Source organism: Pogoniulus pusillus, chromosome 6 (genome assembly GCF_015220805.1).
Source record: "Pogoniulus pusillus isolate bPogPus1 chromosome 6, bPogPus1.pri, whole genome shotgun sequence".
Lineage (NCBI taxonomy): Eukaryota > Metazoa > Chordata > Aves > Piciformes > Lybiidae > Pogoniulus > Pogoniulus pusillus.
Window position 1 is genome coordinate 21,742,439 of NC_087269.1, and position 21,981 is coordinate 21,764,419.

At 41.1% G+C, this 21,981-nt stretch overlaps 1 protein-coding gene across 5 annotated transcripts in view; it reads right to left on the reverse strand.

Moving 5' to 3' along the window:
* GBF1 (golgi brefeldin A resistant guanine nucleotide exchange factor 1) overlaps positions 1-21,981 on the reverse strand; it is a 108,482-nt gene that overhangs the window by 21,380 nt on the left and 65,121 nt on the right. For 3 of the 5 annotated variants that reach the window (XM_064144816.1, XM_064144815.1, XM_064144814.1), the window contains exons 5-18: positions 19,438-19,556; positions 18,720-18,828; positions 18,297-18,357; positions 16,553-16,607; positions 13,714-13,749; positions 10,258-10,393; positions 6,811-7,040; positions 5,749-5,917; positions 5,357-5,568; positions 4,631-4,729; positions 4,029-4,223; positions 3,496-3,682; positions 2,941-3,081; positions 1,426-1,514 (exon numbers count right to left, since the gene is read on the reverse strand). In XM_064144816.1, coding sequence (XP_064000886.1) covers positions 1,426-1,514; positions 2,941-3,081; positions 3,496-3,682; positions 4,029-4,223; positions 4,631-4,729; positions 5,357-5,568; positions 5,749-5,917; positions 6,811-7,040; positions 10,258-10,393; positions 13,714-13,749; positions 16,553-16,607; positions 18,297-18,357; positions 18,720-18,828; positions 19,438-19,556 — 1,838 coding nt within the window. The remainder of the gene's footprint in view (positions 1-1,425; positions 1,515-2,940; positions 3,082-3,495; positions 3,683-4,028; positions 4,224-4,630; positions 4,730-5,356; positions 5,569-5,748; positions 5,918-6,810; positions 7,041-10,257; positions 10,394-13,713; positions 13,750-16,552; positions 16,608-18,296; positions 18,358-18,719; positions 18,829-19,437; positions 19,557-21,981) is intronic. The other 2 variants (XM_064144819.1, XM_064144817.1) reach the window with 1 other exon arrangement.

A 21,981-nucleotide genomic window follows, 5' to 3' on the forward strand; every position in this document is an offset into this window, starting at 1 on the left:
ATGGACTGCTTATATTTCTTAAGACCACCTGAAAGGAGACCAGACTGCTGGCAGTTTGCACTGCATTTATAATCACATCAGTCCTGTGCTTCTGAGCTTCTGGCCACTGCTTTTGGAAGCAAAGAAAACTTTCCATTAGATGTATAATTTGGTTTATGTATCTCTTTTCCTTCCAGTTGTGGCAATGTTTAGTACTTCAGAGGTTAAAGAAAGCAGAATGTTCTGGTGTCATGTCATGGTCAACATTACTTAAGCTGAATGTTCTGTGTGCCCTGTTTACGTGCTTGAGATGAAAACATTAGCAGATTTATGGTCAGGAAAGGACATTCTCTGGACAAACCAGCAGGATTCATGGACATCCTTCCATCCTCTGCTGTAGTGTAAGGCACTGCTCTTTTTCTGAGACCACCTGAAACTTTCTTTAATGAACAAACATGATGAGCACTATTCCCTATAGAATCATGCAAAATAAAAACACCTACACTGAAGAAAGAGAAGTCAAGCACAAATCAAAAGCCTTTTTCACCACCAATGAGTGATTCAAAGATATTAATTTCTTTTCCCACGACATCAGCTGGCTCCTACTACCATAGCCCTTGATATTTCAAACACAGTATCTGTCATTTTCATATTGAAATTTAGTAGTCTCTTTCTTCCTAAATAACCTAACTACTTCATGTATATGTCATGCAAAAAAGCTAAGAATCTGTAAAAAGAACATCATGAATGAAAAAAAATAAACAAACCCAACATAAAAAAAGCCCCAGACAGTCCCATGTAACCCATCAGGTTCATTGGCTGTCTCTGGAGGTGAACTTGTAGGCCAACACCTGAACACAAGATAGCAGATAAATACAAAGCCATCAGCATGCAGCACCTTTGTAAACGCTGGAACTAAACCAGAACCACTCAGAGAATGGTACAAAGTTTAGGCCATAACTTGGTTCAAAGAGACAGTCACCTAGACAATCTGTGGCTTTGCCACAATGAAGGCAACCTTTTCAGTTATCCTTGAGACAAAGTAAACAGGGCAATAAACAAATCAGAATACCAGGCCAGACTGTTAATTTCTGTTCTTGATACAGTCCCCATTTATAGCCTTGATAAGAGTAGGGAACCTGTGCTTTTTGATGAAAGTTCCTGATAATCTCCATTATAAGGCAAAGCAAATTCAGCAACTTTCCCACCCAGAAATCAGGACCTAGTTTACAAATTGTGCCACAACATCTTGCAACTTTTAAGACAAGTAAACCAGCACAGCTAATAATGACTGCTGTCTCTGCAGCATAGCAGATTTTTCAGTGGCTATTTAATTCCTACCAGGAGGGACTAGAACTCAACATTTCTGAGTTATATAAAGCCCATGTGGGATGGGAAACAAGCAGAACACTCAATGATCCACTTGCAGTATATTCCAAATCATACCTTCTTTTTTTTCTTAATCTGCATAAGTTCCTGAGGGCTTGGAAGGATGCAGGAAAATCGAGTAGGCTTCCTGGAGATATGTTTCTCAGCTAGAAGGACAAAGCATCATTACTGTCAAACCTATCCCCAGAGCAGCACTCAGCCCACTACGGTGTCCCATCAAAACTTTCAGTCATGGAGCCTTGCTACAATGTGCTGCCCTGTATTTGATAGCCACACTCCTACTACTCAGTTATTGTACTCCTACCATCCACTTTTTCCTTGGCATAAAAGCATAGTAGCTTTTTGTCATAGGCAATTCCACACATTCACAAGATTTAATTCTTTGGCTATTCTGACTACCTGTATTAATGATTCCCTGGAGAACCTGAGACTACCTTAAAAATACTAAGCACTTTTAAGAATTTCACACATTTTTGCCTCAAAGTAATCCCCTCACAGAAGAAATGCAGATCTAATCCCCTCACAGAAGAAATGCAACAGTCAGTAAGCACACATAGCACGCATAATGAACAAATATTCACCACAGGGGTCTACAGGTGCAGGACCAGTCAGCAAGTATCACAGGATCACAGAATGTTAGGGGTTGGAAAGGACCTCCATAGATCAAGTCCAACTCCCTTGCCAGAGCAGGACCATAGAATTTAGCTCAGGTTGCACAGGAACGCATTCAGATGGGTCCTGAAAGTCTCCAGAGAAGGAGACTCCAGAACCCCTCTGGGAAGCTTGTTCCAGTGCTCCATGACCCTTACAGTAAAGAAGTTCCTCCTCACATTGAGGTTGAACTTCCTGTGCTGTAGTTTATATCCATTACACCTTGTCCTATCACAGGGTGCAACTGAGAAGAGTTTGTCATCTCCCTCTTGACACCCAGCCCTCGTATATTGAAAAACATTGATTGGACCCCTTTTAAGTCTTCTCTTTACCAGACCAAAAAGCCCCAGGTCCCTCAGCCTCTCCATATGGGGCAGTGCTTCAGCCCCTTAATCATCTTCATGGCCCTCCATTGGATTCTTTTGAGTAGATCCCTGTCTCTCTTGAACTGGGGAGCCCAAAACTGAACACGATATTCCAGGTGAAGTCTCACTAGGGCAGAGTAAAGGGGAAGGAGAACCTCCCTGGATCTGCTGGTCACACTCCTTTTAATGCACCCCAGGATCCCATTGGCCTTCCAGGCCACAAGGGCACATTGCAGTCCCATGGATAGCTTGTTGTCCACCAGCACTCCCAGGTCCCTCTCCCCAAGGCTGTTTTTCAGCAGATCATCTCCCAGCCTGTACTGGTACAGTTTATTACTCCTTCCCAGGTGCAGGACTTTGCACTTATCCTTGCTGAACCTCATTAGGTTCCTCTTTGCCTAGCTCTCCAGCCTGCCCAAGTCTCACTGAATGGCCACACAGCCTTCAGGTGTGTCAGCCAAGCCTCCCACACATCTGAAGGCTGTGCAGCCATTCAGGACCATTCTCAGCATAGATGCTCTCAAGAGTGTCAAGGTGTCACAGAGACTATCATTACCTGCTTCATTTCCTCCTTCCAATTCTATGGATCCCTCCTTCATCTGGTCAGCCACAAGGCATCCACTGGTGGGAGAACGTGCACCTGCGGGGTCAGGGACTACAGTGGAAGAATGTCCCTCGCTGAGTACTCTCTCACTATCTGAAGAAATTAAAAAACGTCAAAGTTAAAACACACACACACAAAACGCTAGCAACAGAGAAACAATAAACTGATGACTCTAAACTGTGCGTGTGCTTATTCAAAATTAAGTGCCCCTGTGAACTGTGATTCCTCAGCACACTCAATTTTTTCTGTATGAATTCCACAGTGTCCTTCTGTTGTGACGGCTGGACTTGACACGACCTTTGTATAAAGCTTCACGTGAGTGGCACATTTTAATATCTGTAAATTTTACAAGTAGCAAGGTATTTAATATCAGTGTGTAGCTATAAAATATGCAACAGGAAAACAGAAAACATATAAAGTGCTGCTGACATTAGCTACCAAAATAAAATCTGCAAGTTTAGCACAAGACTAAGCTTAATATTGAAATATCAAAGAAAAGGGTCTTACCACTACTTGTTTCTTTGGTGCTGTTTGTGGTTTCTGGGCTGGATTTGACAGCTTCCTTCTCTTGCTGATGTATGTTACTAAGCACTTTGGCCTGGCAATGTGCCTCAGTGCTATCTATCACTGTCAGCAGCGCTTCCAGAGACAGCAGATGGACAGTATACAGCTGTCCAGAAACTGGGAAGGCATTCTGGGAAATAAAATGTTAAGTATTAGTCAACTTTCATGCCTTTCCCATTAACTTAGGGGAAGAAATTTTCCCCAACAGTTTGGGGAAGCCTAAGGGATTCAACAGAACACCTCATTTTTTTCCACGCAAAGCTTTTTAGCGTATAGTCAGTGGCTTATCTGCTCTGACATTATTATAGCACAATAGCTATTCTTTCCTCTTCTGCTTCCAAGTGTTAAATGGCTTTATTAATCTTTACAGACTACTCATTCCAGATCTTTAGACCACTCCCCGTTTGGAAATTCTGCATCTATGCTCACTCTTGTTCTGAGCGACTTGCCCCACCCAGCCTCCCTCTGTTCAGCACCTTGGAGAGCAGCTTGGTGAGCTCCTCAAAGAGGTTGGCGCAGTAGTAGTCACAGTCGTAGTTAATGTACAGCTCAGTCGCAAAACTAGGAATCCTCCACAGCTGAACAATGGCTTCCAAAGCCATCTCCTTCATTTCATAGGGCATCTTTGGGTTTTCCACAGTGATTATTTCCATCAGTTTCTTGATGTACATCTGGCAGAAACATATGGCAGCTCAGTTTAAGAAAAGAAAAAAGAAAGCAGGACAGTGAATAGCTTTGAGGACTACAGAAATAGATTTAAGCTTCATTTTCCCACTTGATACTCCATCTTTAATGATGTCTCATTCTGAAGGAGGTTGTAAAAAGGTTTCAGATAGTTCTACTATTCAGTGCACCTGGATTTCCCTTTCTAAAATAACAATATGAAGGCAGGTAGTACAGCACACCAGTTTCAAAGACATCACACAACAAGAAAAGGTCTACGTGGCCTGCCTATAACTCATTGTGTCATTTACACAAAAGTGAATTGATATTTCACATGTATCTTACTGCCGAGCTATATGTAATGGAAGCCAAATAAACCTTTTACTAGCCACTTAGTGATACTCAAAATACTCACTTCCAGCTGGAATTTCAAATGCTCTCTCATGCTCTCAAAGAGAAGAAAGCACACTCTGAGGGAGGCTGCATATAGATTGAGCCGCTCAACACTCAGCAACTGCACAAAAAACAAAACCAAATGTTAAGAATTACAAAAGCCAGCCATTATGTGCTTTCAGTAGCAGTACCTCTGCAAGCACTTCCTGCAACACCCTCAAGATCCACACACTGCCTCTCATAGAAATGAACTCTTTTTCAACCTCCAGTCTCAATTTTAACTAGCAAGGATGAATATACTTAAGTCCTTTCTCCGTGTGGTAATAATTCTCTCTTCTGCTGAGCCCACAGATGCTTGGTGGAGAAGGAACCTGGGAGAAGACCTGCCCCTGAGATGTCCCTTTTGCAACTAATAGCTTGGTACACCAAAGGTTCTGCCTGCTATTACACTAGGAAATTACATCCATAATTATCACAAAGCCAATTATATCAAAGCACAGTGTATTCCACAGAAACAGTTAATTTAAATCACCTTCATCCTTATTGGTCCTGGTCTGAAGAAAATAGCACATGGCAACAAATAGCAAAATAGCTTTGCAACAACACTGTTTCACTGGTGCAATTCATAATTCTCATTGCAATGCAGTGGAAGACTGAGACCTGCCAAAACTCAGAATACTAAATTCCAAAAGATTCTTTGATCTGACTCTCCACTGCTGCATGCCACATGAGCATAAGCCAGACTCACTTGAAATAGGTGCCGGCACAACTCTTCCTTTACAAGCCCCAAGAGGGACTGGCAGTTTGCAATAGATGCTGACTCCAGTGCAACAGTTAGCAGCTGCAACCCCATGTGAATCATCACCTCAGAGTTGTGGCGGTCATGAGGGTTGGTGAGTGAGATAAGGAAGCGGAATAGTTCTCTAATACACGGTAGCCCATATGGGAGTAGTGCTGCTCCTAAAGAAAAAAAGAGAGATTACTGCTCTTAACTTCGCTTTTGCAGGTGCCTAACAACCATTACAAATGAAACTGTTACAGACCCACTAAAGAGTAGGAAGGAGCTTATCACCTTCTCAGCAGAAAGTGAAAAAGAACAGTGGAAAAAAGAAAAGTCTAGAAACACTGCCCAACTCTCACCTTCTTTTTGGGAAGACTGAGTAAAACGTACACCTCGGGGATTTACATAGTCCATATCATGAACTGAGGCAGAGTCAGAATGTTCTGCTACAGAGGTGCATTCCTCTAGGACCTCAGGGATAGACTCAACAGAAGCTGACTGGATCTTCTCCTCCCTCAGACTTTCATTCTTCATTGATACAAGTCATTTAAGAATGAAAGAAGCAAAACAAGAGTTAACAAGCACTAGACAAGTTAAATGGAAGGGTTATTTTTTCACAATTCTTTTAGGACTATTAAAAATACAAAGGTTACTAATGCAAAGGGAGCAATAAAATAAAGCTTAGAATAGTGCCTCTAGATAATCTACAGCACTCTCTGCCCTTTCACTTCCATCTAGTTCTTATCCATTTCACCTAACTCTAAGTCATGAGACTAAGGATTTTACTTCAAAGATACTCCTATAACCTGCCCATGAGGTTAAGACTCTGCTCATATTTTTGGTTTGAAATGGTACATCATTTCAGCATGTGAAATAGATATCCCTTCTTAGCATTTCTCACATCAAAATATCTGCAGCTCTGAAAGATTCCCTGCAGCTCTCATTCACCTTCTCAACAGCACCATCATTGCAGGGAAAGTGGAAATAGCAGGAGAAAAACTTAATAAAGGCCTTATTTCAGGTTCATTGTACTTCACAACAATAGTAATACATGCATACAAATTCGAATAGATTAATTTCTACAAACTCAAGTAAAATTAAGGTAATGAGTATTGCAGATTTCATCCATGTTTCTGCTTTAGTTAAGGTTAATGCCACTGGCAGGAATACAGCTAGCTAGTAGGTGCATTATTGTGTGGCACAGTTATTATTTCTGAGGTAACGCGGATGGTCTCAAGAGAAAACAATGAATCTATGTTTATGAATTTATAAATCATTTACAGCAAAGATTGTTTTATTCTGACCCTAAGCCTTGAAATAGAACATATACTCTATGTCTAGAAAGAGGGACAGAAAAAGAGTAACTGTATTGAACCCATATCTGGAGTTGGAACTTTTCTTTATAAATTACATCCATGTACCTGGAGTTCAGGCTGATTCTGACTTTCAGAGACTCTGGCCTCACTTGAAAGTGTTCCTGCATTAAGTCCCAAAGAAGTGACTTGGTCCAAGTCTGTGAGGTCTTCCTTGGAGGTAGTCTGTGAAGACAACTCCAAACCACTGTCTGTAGCAGGGCTAACCACAGCTGAAACATTTTCTGAGCTTCCAGAAGAGCTGGGAGCAGGAGCATCTATGAAAGTAACTCCACTTGCTGATGAGAAACACAAGCAAACAGATCAGTACTATTCTATACCTCAGAAAAAAATCATACATTGAATATAGCAACAGAATTTGCTTTGATCATTACTTTACACTACAAATTATCTCAGATAGTTACACATTAACATAGAGAACATTGATAAACTAAGCTCTCTTTTGCTAGGCATTAATGAATTAAATGGATGACCAGGTGACATACTAGCAGTTCTACAAATTAAACACCGTAGTTGGAATCTAACAGACTCAGCAAATAAGGTAGTTAAAGGTGCAGTGGGTTTCTGTAGGCAAGGACTTTGAAAACAGGGAAAAGAGGTGTACTCTACTCTTTGATACAATTGGCACAACCACTTTAAAGATGTGCATTGAGAATCAGTCATTCCTTCAAAGTGAGAATTTTAACTTGCCTGTAAGGCAAGATCTATTTCTTTAACTCTTCCTCAAAAAATGGAATTGCAATAGATTCAGATGGATCTGAAACGGTAATAATCCTTAACTGCTCTATTTCTAAATATGAGATAATGCTCCAAGAATCTAAGTTTTGCTTTAGAAAAACAAACAAACATGCCACTCTCATGCTTCTGAGAATTTAAAATCTGTAACCCAAATTATTTTTAAGAGAGAAGATGCACTGCAGGGCATGGTAGTTAAGGCACAAACCAGAGTTATGTTATAAATTTACATGTAAAAACTTGTATGGTTTTGCACTGGTATTTTATTTCTAACCTGAATTTTGGAAGTGTCTTAAACAAGTAGTAGATTATTACTTGATTTTTTAAGAAATGTAATGGAATATACAATCCATTTTGCAATTACAGTATCACAGTATCATCAGGGTTGGAAGAGACCTCACAGATCATCAAGTCCAACCCTTTACCACAGAGCTCAAGGCTAGACCATGGCACCAAGTGCCACGTCCAATCTTGCCTTGAACAGCCCCAGGGACGGCGACTCCACCACCTCCCCGGGCAGCCCATTCCAGTGTCCAATGACTCTCTCAGTGAAGAACTTTCTCCTCACCTCGAGCCTAAATTTCCCCTGGCGCAGTCTGAGGCTATGTCCTCTCATTCTGGCACTGGCCACCTGAGAGAAGAGAGCAACCTCCTCCTGGCCACAACCACCCCTCAGGTAGTTGTAGACAGCAATAAGGTCACCCCTGAGCCTCCTCTTCTCCAGGCTAAACAATCCCAGCTCCCTCAGCCTCTCCTCATAGGGCTTGTGCTCAAGGCCTCTCACCAGCCTCGTTGCCCTTCTCTGGACACGCTCAAGCATCTCAATGTCCTTCCTAAACTGGGGGGCCCAGAACTGGACACAGTACTCAAGGTGTGGTGTAACCAGTGCAGAGTCCAGGGGCAGAATGACCTCCCTGCTCCTGCTGACCACACCATTCCTGATGCAGGCCAGGATGCCACTGGCTCTCTTGACCACCTGGGCACACTGCTGACTCATGTTCAGGCGGGTATCAATCAGCACCCCCAGATCCCTCTCTGTTTGGCTGCTCTCCAGCCACTCCGACCCCAGCCTGTATCTCTGCATGGGGTTGTTGTGGCCAAAGTGCAGCACCATGCACTTGGAGCTATTGAACGCCATCCCATTGGCCTCTGCCCATCTGTCCAGGCGGTCAAGGTCCCGCTGCAGAGCCCTTCTGCCCTCCAACCCAGTCACATCTGCCCCCAGCTTAGTGTCATCTGCAAACTTGCTGATGACTGACTCGATGCCCTCATCCAGATAATCTATGAAGATGTTAAAGAGGATGGGGCCCAGCACTGACCCCTGAGGGACACCACTAGTGACTGGCCACCAGTCTTCACCTGCTAAACCAGGATTTTGGCCTAAAATGAATCATTAGTACAAGGTCAGTGTTAACGCTTTGTAATGCAATTCAACTTTCTCCCTAAAATGTTACAGGACTTATAATACTGTTTAACAGAATTCAGTATCTACTTTAAAGTTTAAATACCATGGTGATTTATGTAGGTTCTCATCTGTGTGGATGTTCTGAGTTCTACGCAATTTGACCACATTTACTGTTTCCTTGGTTTTCAACAATCACGCTGTTGTGTAAAAATAACACTTGGAATCACTTACATTGCACAGAATAGTTTCCTGTGACAAAGTGTCAGAACTGTGTATTTTATGCAGCTCCTTTCTGTTTTCCTCTCTGCTTCCTTTCACTGTTAATGTTTATGTCTGAGTTGTCAAAATGTAGAGTGCACAAGACACAAAATACTTTGCAGCCAGATGGACTCATTTATTCAGAGGGCAGGCTAACTGCAGTTGTAACTATTTAGTCTACTCCTACACAACAATAGGATATGGAAGCCCCCAAAATTATATTCTTGAGCTTACAGCACTAATTACATACTACACCACTTCTGCAGGCTGCATCAAAGCATGTGAAGAAGGATTCATTGTGTATCTGTTAGTTTCCCATACACAATTCCTTTTCAGGTACTTCTGCTGTTACCTCTACTTTTTTCCCCACAAAACTCTTCATGCCCTGTAATCATAACAAGGCCTCTGTTCTCCCTTTAACAGTTGTAAGTGCATCCCACATTTCCCTGGCCTTTAGTGAATATAAACTTCTATTCAAATTTTATGGATCATGGGCACACACCTTCTGTCTTTACAACTCTAGTGAGACACCTGAATTCCCTCACCCATCATTCATACCTAGGTTTCTGCATATCTCTCAGTTCTGCCACACTTTGCTATTCCCTCATTACCACCAATTTCACACACTTTGGTAGATCCTTCAGGAACATAGGAAAGAATATATCACTTAAGACAGCAATGTCCTGCTGCAGGAAGCCTTTTCTTCAGCTCCATTCCCCTTAGCTCTCTTCTTGTCAAGCGTTCTTGTTCTCAGTCTCTTCCACATATCTGTGCTGTACCCTTCAACTCCTCCCCTCCACTGCCCACAGCCTCAGCTATCTCTCTAGGTCCCCATAAACGTGTGAGGCACCTTGAAGGCAGAAAACTGCTATCATGTTAAACACATGACCATGCTTTCCTCCATCAATACATATTCCACCTCCTTCAAACCTTCTCCTGGACCTGACAAGCTACATTAAGTTTTACAGCTATACTCACTGATAACTGAGATTAAAAAAATCTGATGCAAAACAACATGTTAAGAGGAATTAAAGGCAGCTTCCAAAAAAGCTCTAGAACAGCTGCAGTCTGGTCTGTGGAAACGGATTTCAGCTTACCTGCAGCATTACTAGCATTGGCTGCTGGTTGTTCTGTTCCAGGAGATGCCTTAGTTACATGGCGAGGAGGCCTGGGTGATCTCTTCTGCTTTTTCCATTTTGAGGATTCACTCATTCCTCCTGCTCTCATTTTCAGCTGAAAACCAACAACCATTACGAACATCAGTACAACAAAACTACACAGCATAAAGCATTATGCAAGCCAACCCACAAAGGCTGCCTCAAAACCCTTAAACTCCAGCAACAGCACTTAATTTACCACAAGAATTATTCAGCATCTCAAAACCATGCAAACCAGCCCCTGACTCCCCACTACTCACAGACGAGCAAAAAATCCTTGTGCAAATCAAGGGACAATTTACTGCAGTTACTCTGCTTCCTATCAATGCCACCAACTTTGCATTAGGATAATCCTAGTATTCAACAAACGCATGGACAAGGTTTAATGACTATGGTGGTCTTAAGTTGATAGTTGGACTCAATAACCTTGGAGGTCTTTTCCAGTGATTCCATGACAAGGAATTCTCTCAGACCCAAAGGCACATCTCAAATCTCCTTCCTTTTATTAATGCTTCCAGACTGCTAAAGGGCATGAATTAAAGTATATAAGCAACTACTAGTTACATTTGATGTTCAGTTAAAATGTCGACACCTACATACTAAGGCTGAGAGTGAAGCCTCAGCAGCCAGTCCCATACTTCAGTCTGCAGTTCGTCACTTATGCCTCTTCATAGTTCATGTTCCTTAAAGTATCTTTCACTATTAATTTGTGTTTTCCAAGACTTCACTCACTCCTGGTATCATTCCAGTGGTGTAGAAACCAATCACATTCTGCTTTCACCTGTTTTCTGTCATTACCCTTCTTCAGATCTAAGTCCAGCCTAACCCTTGACAACCTTCTTGACCAGAATCCTATACAGATCTTTGAGCAAACAAGAAACACATCAGGAACAATGGAGACTGTGTGGCACTTGCTGCAGTGTGACATTATTGCAGGTGTGGAGATATGCTCCAGAACTTCCTAAAAAGAATATGGTATTTAGTCACACAGACAATGGCAACAGCAGGCCTAAAAACAGCTTCCTTCTAAAGAAAGCTCCTCTGAATGCAGGATTGCACTTCTGGGTTTGGTAGCTGCAGTCAATTTTTCCAATACTGCCAGACCTCTTCAATTTGGAGTGAAAAAATTAACCACTGGTCAGGTATCTGGCACGTAGTGTAAACCAGTTAGCAAGTCTCCTTATCTATCCCTACACGGTATTCTTTATAAATACATCACAGTTAAATAAGAATTTACATTCTAGGCTGTAATATTCCTTATATCCCTAGCATCAGATTCAAGTTCTCTAGGAGACAGCTATATTCTTTTGTGCCTTTTTTTCTGCAGCTACTCTCCTTCCAGATACTACTCTTCTTAAATGGCAACCCCTTCTAGGTTCTGCTACTGTTTTTCTGTTTCCCCTTTCCAGATAGAATTCTAACTCACCCTACACTGCTTGCATTTATTTGCAGCACAAATTCTCTTTAATGACTAATCCTTAACTTTTACCCATGCTACAGTTTTCTTAATCTTGTTAATTAAAAACAGATTCAGAATTACTTTTCTCTTTATTTCTTACATATTTTGCAACAATAATCTACTAAGTCATAGCTTCTGACAAAAATTTGTCACAATCACATGCCAGAAGTAACATTTTGAAATGTACAAATGTTTATGGAATGCAATCATTTAGTGTAAAAATTGTCAGTATTCTCATCTTTCACATTTACTACTTCATAGGGTTACATGAAATTTGTGTTTATTGGATTTTTGTTTGGGTTTAGTTGGTTGGTTTTTGTGTGTGTTGCTGGTTCCCAATGTTCTGTCTCCCAGTTTCTCTTTCCATTTAAAAATCTTTCTGACCTTTAAATATTACCAACAGTTTTATTCATTAAAGACTTAACCTGCTAACTGGATTAGGCAATTTTGCCTACCAGCTATTCTAAAAATAGCTGTATTTACTTTTTCTCCCTTTTCAGTAACTTTAAAAATAGAATCTGAAAATTTATGGTTCCTTGTACCAAACTACTTCAAGAAGGAAGGAAACTTGGAAGCATTATGTGTTAAACCCAAGAAGGTTTATTTCTCATAAGTTCAAAATAACAGACCTCACTTCTAACCTCAAAAAGTTACTAAAAACTGGGGTGGGGCCCAGAACTGAACTACAAAATGGAGCCAAGATAGTGCTATGAGCTAATCATTTTGGTCCCCCTACTTTTACCCTAAGTCATGCTCCTGAGAAACAGGTAACTTTTGAACCACCCTATCAGAAGGCTAGAGTGGACAGTTTAAACACTATTTCTGTCTTCTCCTTTCACACAATGCCAAATACCAGCTTACTTCAACACTAGCCCTTTCAAAAAAGCACTTTTCCTATGACAGTATCCATTTTTTAGTTAATGTTCTCTATTTGTATTCTCAGATCCATGAAATGGTTTGGAAGGGACCTTAAAGATCATCTAGTTCCAACCTCCGTACCATGACCAGGGACACTTTCCACTAGATAAGATCGCTCCTCATTCAACCTGGTCTTGAACACCTCACCTCCAGGGAGGGGGCATCCACAACCTCCCTGGGCAACCTGATTCCACTGTCACACCAACCTTACTCTAAAGAATGTCTTTCTAACATCTACTCTAAATCAACTCTCTTCAAGCTTCAGTCTATTGCCTCTCATCCTACCAGAATGGCCCTTGTAAAGAAGTCCCTTCCCAGTTTTCTTGTAAGCACCCTTTGGGTACTGGAAGGCTGCTATAAGGTCCCCAAAGTCTTCTATTCTCCAGGCCAAACAGCCTCAACTCTCAGCCTGTCCCCACAGGAGAGGTGCTCCAAACCCTCTTGATACATCTCCTGCCGAGGTTTGTAAGGTATGTGCCCATCTGTTACCATTTTGACAAACCTGTGCTGTCTTTCAGAGGTTGAGTCAAAAAACCTCCAACATTTAGTCAGGCAAGCAAAAAGATTCAGCTGATTTCTAAAGAATCTGAAACATTTAGCCAAAGTACACCACATTCAGGAAAGAGTAAATTTATTTGGGGTTGTTTTTGTGAGCTGATTAGTTGGTTTGGTATTGGCTTTTTGACTGTGGGTTTTTTAGGTTGGTTTTGGGTTTTGTTGGGTTTGGTTCGTCATAGAGTATTTTAAAAACACTCTAGAAATCAGACTAGAGAGGGAGCTCAGAGGTATAGTTCATTCATCTTGGAACTCAGTACAAATTCCATTTCACTTATCTGAGTTACCTTTGCAAAAAGAAATGCACACACCAAATTGTGGAAGAAGAAAATACTTAGAAGACTCCAAATGCTTCCTTTGATAAGTGAGGTTTTAACATTAAAATTAAGTCTAGGAAGGTGTACATACTACAAGATTCTTTTTAAAGGGTCTGTGAGATCTCATCTTTCTACAAGCCACCTTACCTGCACTCGTTTGTTTTTCCATAAGATACTGTAAGCCTCAAGAGAAAAGGTCAGGGGCCAATGATTAGTAACTAAAGTGATTATACTAAAATATGAGCTCATTCTAGATGCAGCATGGAACTGGTCAGCACACCAAGTAGCGTTCAAGACACAAAAGCATGCAGAGAGAACACAGTCCACGATCCAAGTTCTGGAGACCTTAATACGGTCCAGTCATTTCACTTACCTACCTGCCTGTACTGAAACAACTAAGCGAAGATAACCTGGTGAAACACATTTATGGCAACTATGAACATACTATATCCCTAAAATCTCTGAAAACTCTGATTTAGGTTCCTCCTGACTCCCACTGCAGAACTCAGCGTTTAGCCACAATGTTTTCTATAGGAAAGGGAAACATTTCATACTGTAAGTCTATAGCCACTGTCTTTCCAACCCACCCTGACCACAGACACAGGACAAAAGATTGCAAAATGTGTTTCTAAATGTTCTGTTCAGCTCCTTTTGTACCAAGTAACATTAATGACAGACAAAAACTAAAGCTACATAAAGAATCAGCATGGAAAACTGAAAAGGGTGCCATCCAACCTAGTTTCCAAGAATCTCTATAACCAGTCCAAAATCATCTGCAAGCCTACAATGGTTCTTTACAAGAAATTTCTAGGGGAACTAGCAGGAACCAACACATTTCATAATTCATTGCTCCATTAGTAAATACTGTATTGGGTACTGCATTTAATTTCATTAGAAACATGTCGAAAACATGCAGCAGTCCCCAAATAGCTTAAGCAAGCATTGAATTCTGTGTCACTCTACTAAGTCACAAAGCTCAGAAATTCATTTTGAGTAAAACTGTTTAAGGCATGCTGGGTCAAGAGACCCCTGAGGTATGCTGCTACAGCTATAACCAGTATCAACAGCTACAACAGACAACACCTGGGCCTTCAGAGAACAACGTACTTTTTTGTGTTTCTTCAGTTTTTCACTGTCATAGAGGACTCAAATCTTGCCCTGCCCTCCTACTCCCACTTCCTTGCTTCAGAGGATGCTGTGATAGTGTCTTAGGTGGCACTCACCAAGACACTGAATGCTGCAGTAAACCAAGAGTCTCTCTCCCTCCCAAGCCTGCCCCAGCTCCAGCCACAACACTGCAAAGCAATCACTGCATGCACTGTCCCCAAAAGCCATGCTGAGTCAAATGAGTGAAAGGAGATTTGCTGCACACAACATAACTATCTCTCCAGGGGTGTTTACAAGAGAAGGAAAAGGGGAGTAAGGTAAAAAGGGAGAAGAGAGAGAGAGACCTTCAGGTTCTTAAAGAGCAATACCCTCTCTAATTGTTTCAGGGCTTTGGGCTGTTCCCCACTACTTAGCTCCAGTTTGTTGAGGAGATATGAAGACATCTGTGAAAGATAGGCAAATGCATGGTTTAAATAAAGCAAAATAAACCCAAAGAGAGTAACAACCTGTCAGAGTGCAAGACTGGACAGCAGACTCCTAGCATGCAGAGCAAAGAGACAGTCACAAAGTAACTGCACAGATCAGACACAAGACAGAGCATCACTTAACCAAGCTGGAAGCAGCCATCACCTGATCAGGGTAGTCTTCCTAAATTCAAATTCACCTTCACTTTGCACCTTCTGTGCACATACCATGACAATTTCTGACACCTGCAGTACAGTAGGGAGCTTTCCTTATGCCAGCCTACCATCATCACAAATCTTGCCACTTTTCTCCCACAGCTAAGGAAACTACCAGTCAATACTGCAGTTACTACACAAGTAGTAAAGCCCCAAGCTAGTTTCAGATTCCTACAAGTAAACATTCAGTCTCTCAAAACACTGCTATATTGGTTCTGAAATGTATATTTAACCAATGTTGTCAACTCAAAGGGAAAAAACACAACACAGTGGAAGTTATAATGTTATAAACAGTACATTCAGCATAAGTTCAAAGGTGGTTATTTCTTCTCTAGCACCCTTGCAGACTTGTTGCTCTTAACATTAGAATCCTCCATCTTTACTGACAATCTTTATACAGAGACCATGAAGAATACACATGCATGGAAGTATATATGGAGTTCTTCAAATGGTCCTCTCTCCACCTAAGAAACTGTTTCATTAATAATCATGTAAGGTCACGTTTCTGGTTATTTGCCATTGTGATTCCAGATGCTATACCTTGTGGTATAAAGGGAAAGGGTGGCATTGAACAAACTTGGACCTTCCACCCTCAGAAAACTCTGCATTTAGAGAAAGGGAGAAAATGACTAGTATACTTTTGATTTGGATGCTAACAGAGATGGTATTGTCCTTGTGAACTAAGGTTTTCACTACAGAATTCTGCCCCTTCTAGAAGGCACTACAGCTTTTTCAACAACAGTCCACTTTCGTAATGCTTTCATGCTGTTTCACCAGCCTCAAAAAGTTTCTTTTTTACATAAGGAGAACTGGATAAATACATCCTGAGAGCTAAGTATTAGACCTGTAGCAAATGAAGAAAGATGAGAAAGAACCTGGAGAGAGAGCAGAAAACATCAAATGATCATAGGACATCACCATCAGGTCCCATAACTTGCTGGAGTTTTCTGGCTCACAGCAGCTGATGGCTGTTCCCAGAATTCAGACTGATTCAGGCAGCAATATCATTAACAAGATTCACTACTAGACTATGTGGGCTTAATCTCACAGAATTAATGAAGCTTTCTCAATCAGGCGGTTAAACATGCTCTTTCAGTCAGCTAGGGACTTGCAGGAATGAAGAAACACAAGTGAGAAAACAAATGATGAGTGCAAGCCTGAGACAAGAGCAGAATAGCCACCACAGAGCTGAGTCTTACCTTCTTCATGTTTGTTCCCATGTAGCTTTTAGGCTCTTCTTTAAACTGAGGCAATCTGAAAGACAAAGAACAAGTCAAAATATATAAACTTTTATAGGCTAGCAAGAAAGAAGAGGGGAAAAAAGGTCTTTCCACTCATGCTGCAAATACTAGAACCCCAAAATTAGGTTTTCTCCACAATGAGATGCTCTCAATTCAACTTCTTGACAAAACCTGCTAACAGGAAAAAAACCAAGCATCAATGACAGGTGCTTTGCATGCTATTACTGCTAATAGCAGTTTTGCAATATTGACTTTCATTGTTAGTTAGTCATGAAAGTACAGCTCCTTTTCTTTCAAGTATGTTCTCAGCAGTGAACTAATTAGATTGGTTCAAAAGAGGTTTCTATGATGCTGTTAAAAACAATTTCTGAGCCAGTGTCATCTGCCCTAGGACTCTTGTAGTGTACATATTATCACTAGTCTTGGCAAGCTATTTCATTGAATTTGTAGAAACCCCAATAGTTATCTTCTATTCTGCATCACACAAACAACGATTATGGTGCACAACGGATCTAAGTTTAAACTGAATACTTTGAGCTAAGCAGTTCCTGTCTCAGAAGGAGGTAGACTGCCCTCATCTGTGCTATAAAATGGCAAAAGTATACAGGTCTACAACTTCATACACCCTGCTTTCTTTTCTGTTACTTTTACTACAGTTCTGTCTTGCTGAAGGAATAAAAGCCTTGCAGCATAGCTTTGGCTGTCACATTTTCTGGAAAGCAAAATGGCCAAACCAGCTGCTGTTGTGTTTGCCTTGCTTTTCTATCCAAATGTCCATTAACGTGGATGGTGATGTCATCTCTAATGCTTATCATTAAGGACAGAAAAGAGGATGCACAGTAAGAAGTGAATCAATTGAATCAAAATGAATCAACTAAGCAAAATTCACACATGTTCAGAGAAAAAAAGTAATGCAGCCTCTCTTCCTTGGATAGATTGATCCTGACTTTGTCCCATACTCATCCAGTGCACTACAGGACACAGGGTACACAGAGGAAAACAAAAATAACAGAATGAGTTGTGACAATGGGAAAAATAGTTATTACAAGAGCTGTTTCACAAACCGTCAGTTTTACTATGATCTTTTTCTACTCAAAGTATTTCTCTATCAGCACATTTCCTTTCTGCAATACCCAGAGAAAGTCTATGATTATTTCACTGCCTAGAGAAGGTGTTTTGAAGTTAAATAACTTGCCGAGTTTAAAAGAAGTAAATCTTAATTACCTGAAGGGTGATGACAAGGGCAGAACATTTGTCCCAGACATATGATCTCAAGAGTTTAAAATTATCTTTGATATGTGAGGTCAAAGCTCTCAGGTTGAAATCAACATGTGGCTATTCACCATTTCTGCTCTCTCTCCTGAAGAGAGCTATATTTTTAGAGCACTTCTTGTTTTTTTTTCTAGAGTGAAGTTTGCCTTCTATGTCCTCAAACTGGTTCCCTATCTTAAAGCTCTTCATTACTTGGCTGTCCATCTCTCCTCAAAGGACATCTTAAACTGGGTAACCATCCCTACCTCAGTCCCCCTGCAGTCTGACAGGGTCAGCCCAAGAGAAAAGGACCAAATCCTTCATCCCTTTCCACCTCTAAATAATGACCATTTTCGATGATTTTTCTGAGGGCCCTTAAGTGGAAGCATGGAATCTTTCTGTCCTTAGAGGGCCATCTCGGCAATGCTGAGGCAAACACAAGCAGGTTTACCTTGTGAAGAGCAGCTGCACCATGTCGACCAGAGTGTGCTCTGCAGATTTTCTCAATAACTCTGTGAAGACAAAAACAAATAACACAGGTGTCATTACTCAGTGTGATATTATCAAGAGGCTTCTTCAAGCAGACTCCCCTCCGAGCCTTGTTTACAGAGATTACAGCAAATTTATTAAAACCAGTTCCAACACCACATTACTGCAAGAGGGCCTGGGAATCACACGGTGGCGCCACAAAGCTGGGGAAAAAGAGCAGTCAAAAGTTGTGCAGTGAACTAACGAATCTTCTTCCATAAAGTTGTAGAAATGCACAATCATATCAAGCTCAGCAGCTTTCCACGGCCGTGTGTTGTACAAGAATACCAGTTAACGCTGAGGTAACTCAAGCATTTCTTAGCTATGGAAGCATGAACAAACGTACCGCTGAGTCTCATTTCAAAGCATATGCGGAAACAGGACTGCATGATCTCACAAACAGACTCATTGGTGAGGTGGGCTCCCACTGGAGTGAGCAGCAAGGTTCTCAAAACCTGCAAAGAACAGTGTACATATGTCCCAGAAGTACAATGACACTTGCAAGCATTTCTGAGAGAAGGTTGACTTCTTCAAGGATTGCCATAAAGGTTTTCCAGGAGTCATTTCAAACTGAATGCTGTCGTCAAGTAACAGAGATAGTAGATAAGAACAATTTTCCAACTCACTTCTAAAAATGGTCCAATATGCTGCATGCTATCCAATATTTAAGGTCAGTAACTAGCTGACTGGTCAAAAGTACACAGACCAAAGAGATGCATAGTTCATAGGTCTTGCTCTACAAAGGATTTTTCTGAAAAATGAATTTGAGAGCTCCATATGCTTAATTTACTTCTCACTAATGAAGACCACATACAAGGTAGGATTATCAGCACTACTACTTTATCAAGCCCTTAATTTAAAAATAATTTCATTTAGGCTTTTAATTATTTTCATTTGGAAAAGCTTTTACCACAGGTATATGAGCCATCTGTTTAAAAATAAAGTCTGTCACTAAGCTCCTACAGAGTCAAAACATTGCTCCCTTCTCTTCATCTCCATGTAACAGGATATATTCCACAACGGGCAGCAACCATTATGGTAATTACCATTTTCTATCCACTTACCTGTAGAATTTTCATCAAGACAACCTCATCACTTGCATGATCCGTGCCCACAAATCGGGCATGCGTGACAGCATCTGCCATGTTCTCCATTCCCTCTGCTGTGCCTTCATGGCTAGGATCTGAGTAATAGAATAAAAACACATGACAGAGAAAGGCCACCTACAGCCTACCACCTCTGTGGGGAGACATCTACACAGAGATACTTTGTTGCCATCTGCTTTCTTAATTTGTGTGATTACAGTGAGTTGACACTGCAGGAGTAAAACTCAACCTTCAGTAACAGAACCAATTTTTTTTTAAGAGGTAGCTTTCAGAAACACTTTAGCAAGTGTAGGCTGGTATTAGGAGGAAGTTCTTCACAGAGAGAGTGATTTGCCATTGGAATGGGCGGCCCGGGAAGGTGGTGGAGTTGCCATCCCTGGAGATGTTCAATAAAAGAGTGGAAGAGGCACTTAATGTCATGGACTAGTTCATTGGATAGTGCTGGGCAATAAGTAAGACTGGGTGATCTTGGAGGTCTCTTCCAACCTGGTTGATTCTAAGAGGCTATTTACATTTGTAAAAGATGCAACTCATCAAAGAAAATAATTATAGCTCCTATTGGATCAGTATGTTTTTACATGTCAATTTGTAAGACTTTGTCCTGCTCCGCACAATTCAGCACAATCATCTGTTAAATGCACTCAGTTGCTCCCTGGGAATGAAGCAAAAACAGCTCTTAAAAATAGGGAACCTCAGATTTACTCTCACGAAGAGAACATGCCAAGCAGGTTCCACTAGATTGAGAAGGAAAAATCGTCTCTTGTTCTGTACTCCTCCCAAGGAATGGACCAGTAGCTTTCCCCAGAGAAAACAGTGGACAGACACACCACAGTTCAGACATCAGAGTTGCAGGCCTCTCACTTCAATCATTCATCAAGAAACCTTCCTTCTGTTTCAGAATTTTGTAGCTACAAACAATGGTGCAGTTGAGAGAACATTTAGGATGAGATTGTTGCTAGTAATTGTATCTTGTGCCACATTACAGCGGCTTCAGAAAAGCTGCCTCCAGCTTGGATTTCATTCTCACTTAAACAATACATCACTGGGCAAGAATCTTGTTACCTTCCTACCTAAACAGTCATTAGGAAAGAAAAGAGACAACCTAAGCACTGGCTAATACCTCATTAATTAGCAGTGGAGTCTCGAACTCCAGCAAGAAGGCAGCTGACATAAGAATCAAGCAAGACCTTGTGTACTTTGCAGAGAAGTTTTGCAGACTCTCTCTGATTCCAACTATGCTCACAACTAGAAGAGGCTAAAGTTCTAGGCAATAAAGAAAGCTGGCCTCACTGTAGTTCCAACACAGTAGCCTCCATCACATTGTGGGAATTCTGAGAGGCTGGAGGACAAGAAACATCTCACAGTTGCACAAAAATGAAATGCCATAGGTGTACTTCAGAATCCTATACATTTGTGTAGAAACAGCACTTCATTTTTACCATCTGTTAGACATTCCCAGTAAGAGGAGAGCTTGCCTACTTCTGACATAGTTCTCTTTGTCTCACACACAGACAGACACACACACAAAATAATATTTCATATCTGAGAGTAGTTCCTCTTATGGTTCACTAGTTATAGCTCACTGAGCTGTCCAGGACTCTGTTCTTAGACCAGTAGGTCAGTTTTTACCTGCTATTGTAGCAGTACTCAACAGGATACCAAACTCTTGATATGGGGAAGCATTAGATAAGAGGCCTGGCTATCAAAGGCAGATGTCTGGTTCATAACCCAGTTGGAAGCAACCACTCTTTTATCAAAAGCAATAAAAACAGAGGCAATATAATCAGCCAACATATATTGATGCCCCATACACACACAAATGGAAATAACAGCTTATAAAGCCACCAGTAATGATGTAGGGTTATTCTAAATTGCCTCAGTTAAACCTGGCAAGGGTCAGTGGTGTTACAGCGCTAGTACCTACATTAGCATTAATATTAACTAACCTAAACAGCTACAGTGGAAAGCAGCTAAGTGTACATAAAAAGACACTTGCTGGAGGAAAGACTCCCACAGGTAGAACACAGTTCATTCCTTTGTCACCTATTCTAGAGGAGGTAAATTGCTCCAGGGTTCTACTAAATCCAAAACACAACACTGTGGCAGCTATTAGTACAAAAAGTAACTGTACTCCAGCTGAAACCAGGACAGCAATACATTTAGTTATAGTCACAGAGAAATAATTTGTGTGAAAAGGAAATGCAAGTTTTGCCTATGCTGCTTTGACAGATATGTGACTACTCTCTTGCTGTTCTAGCCCCTATCTAAAAAATCACGCACACCTCTCCTGACACACATCATGCCTGACTACTTCAGTCCTGCCTTCTTGGAACAGCTCCACAAATTCGGTCAATTTATAAAGCCTCTTGAGTTCAATTAAAAGCAAAGACACTTCTTTGCAGAAACAAGATACAGAAAAGATCAGCCTGCTTCTTTTTTCCCTTGTGAGTAAGCACCATTAAAAGATGTGTCAATGCCTGCTCAGAATCGCTAACAAAAAAA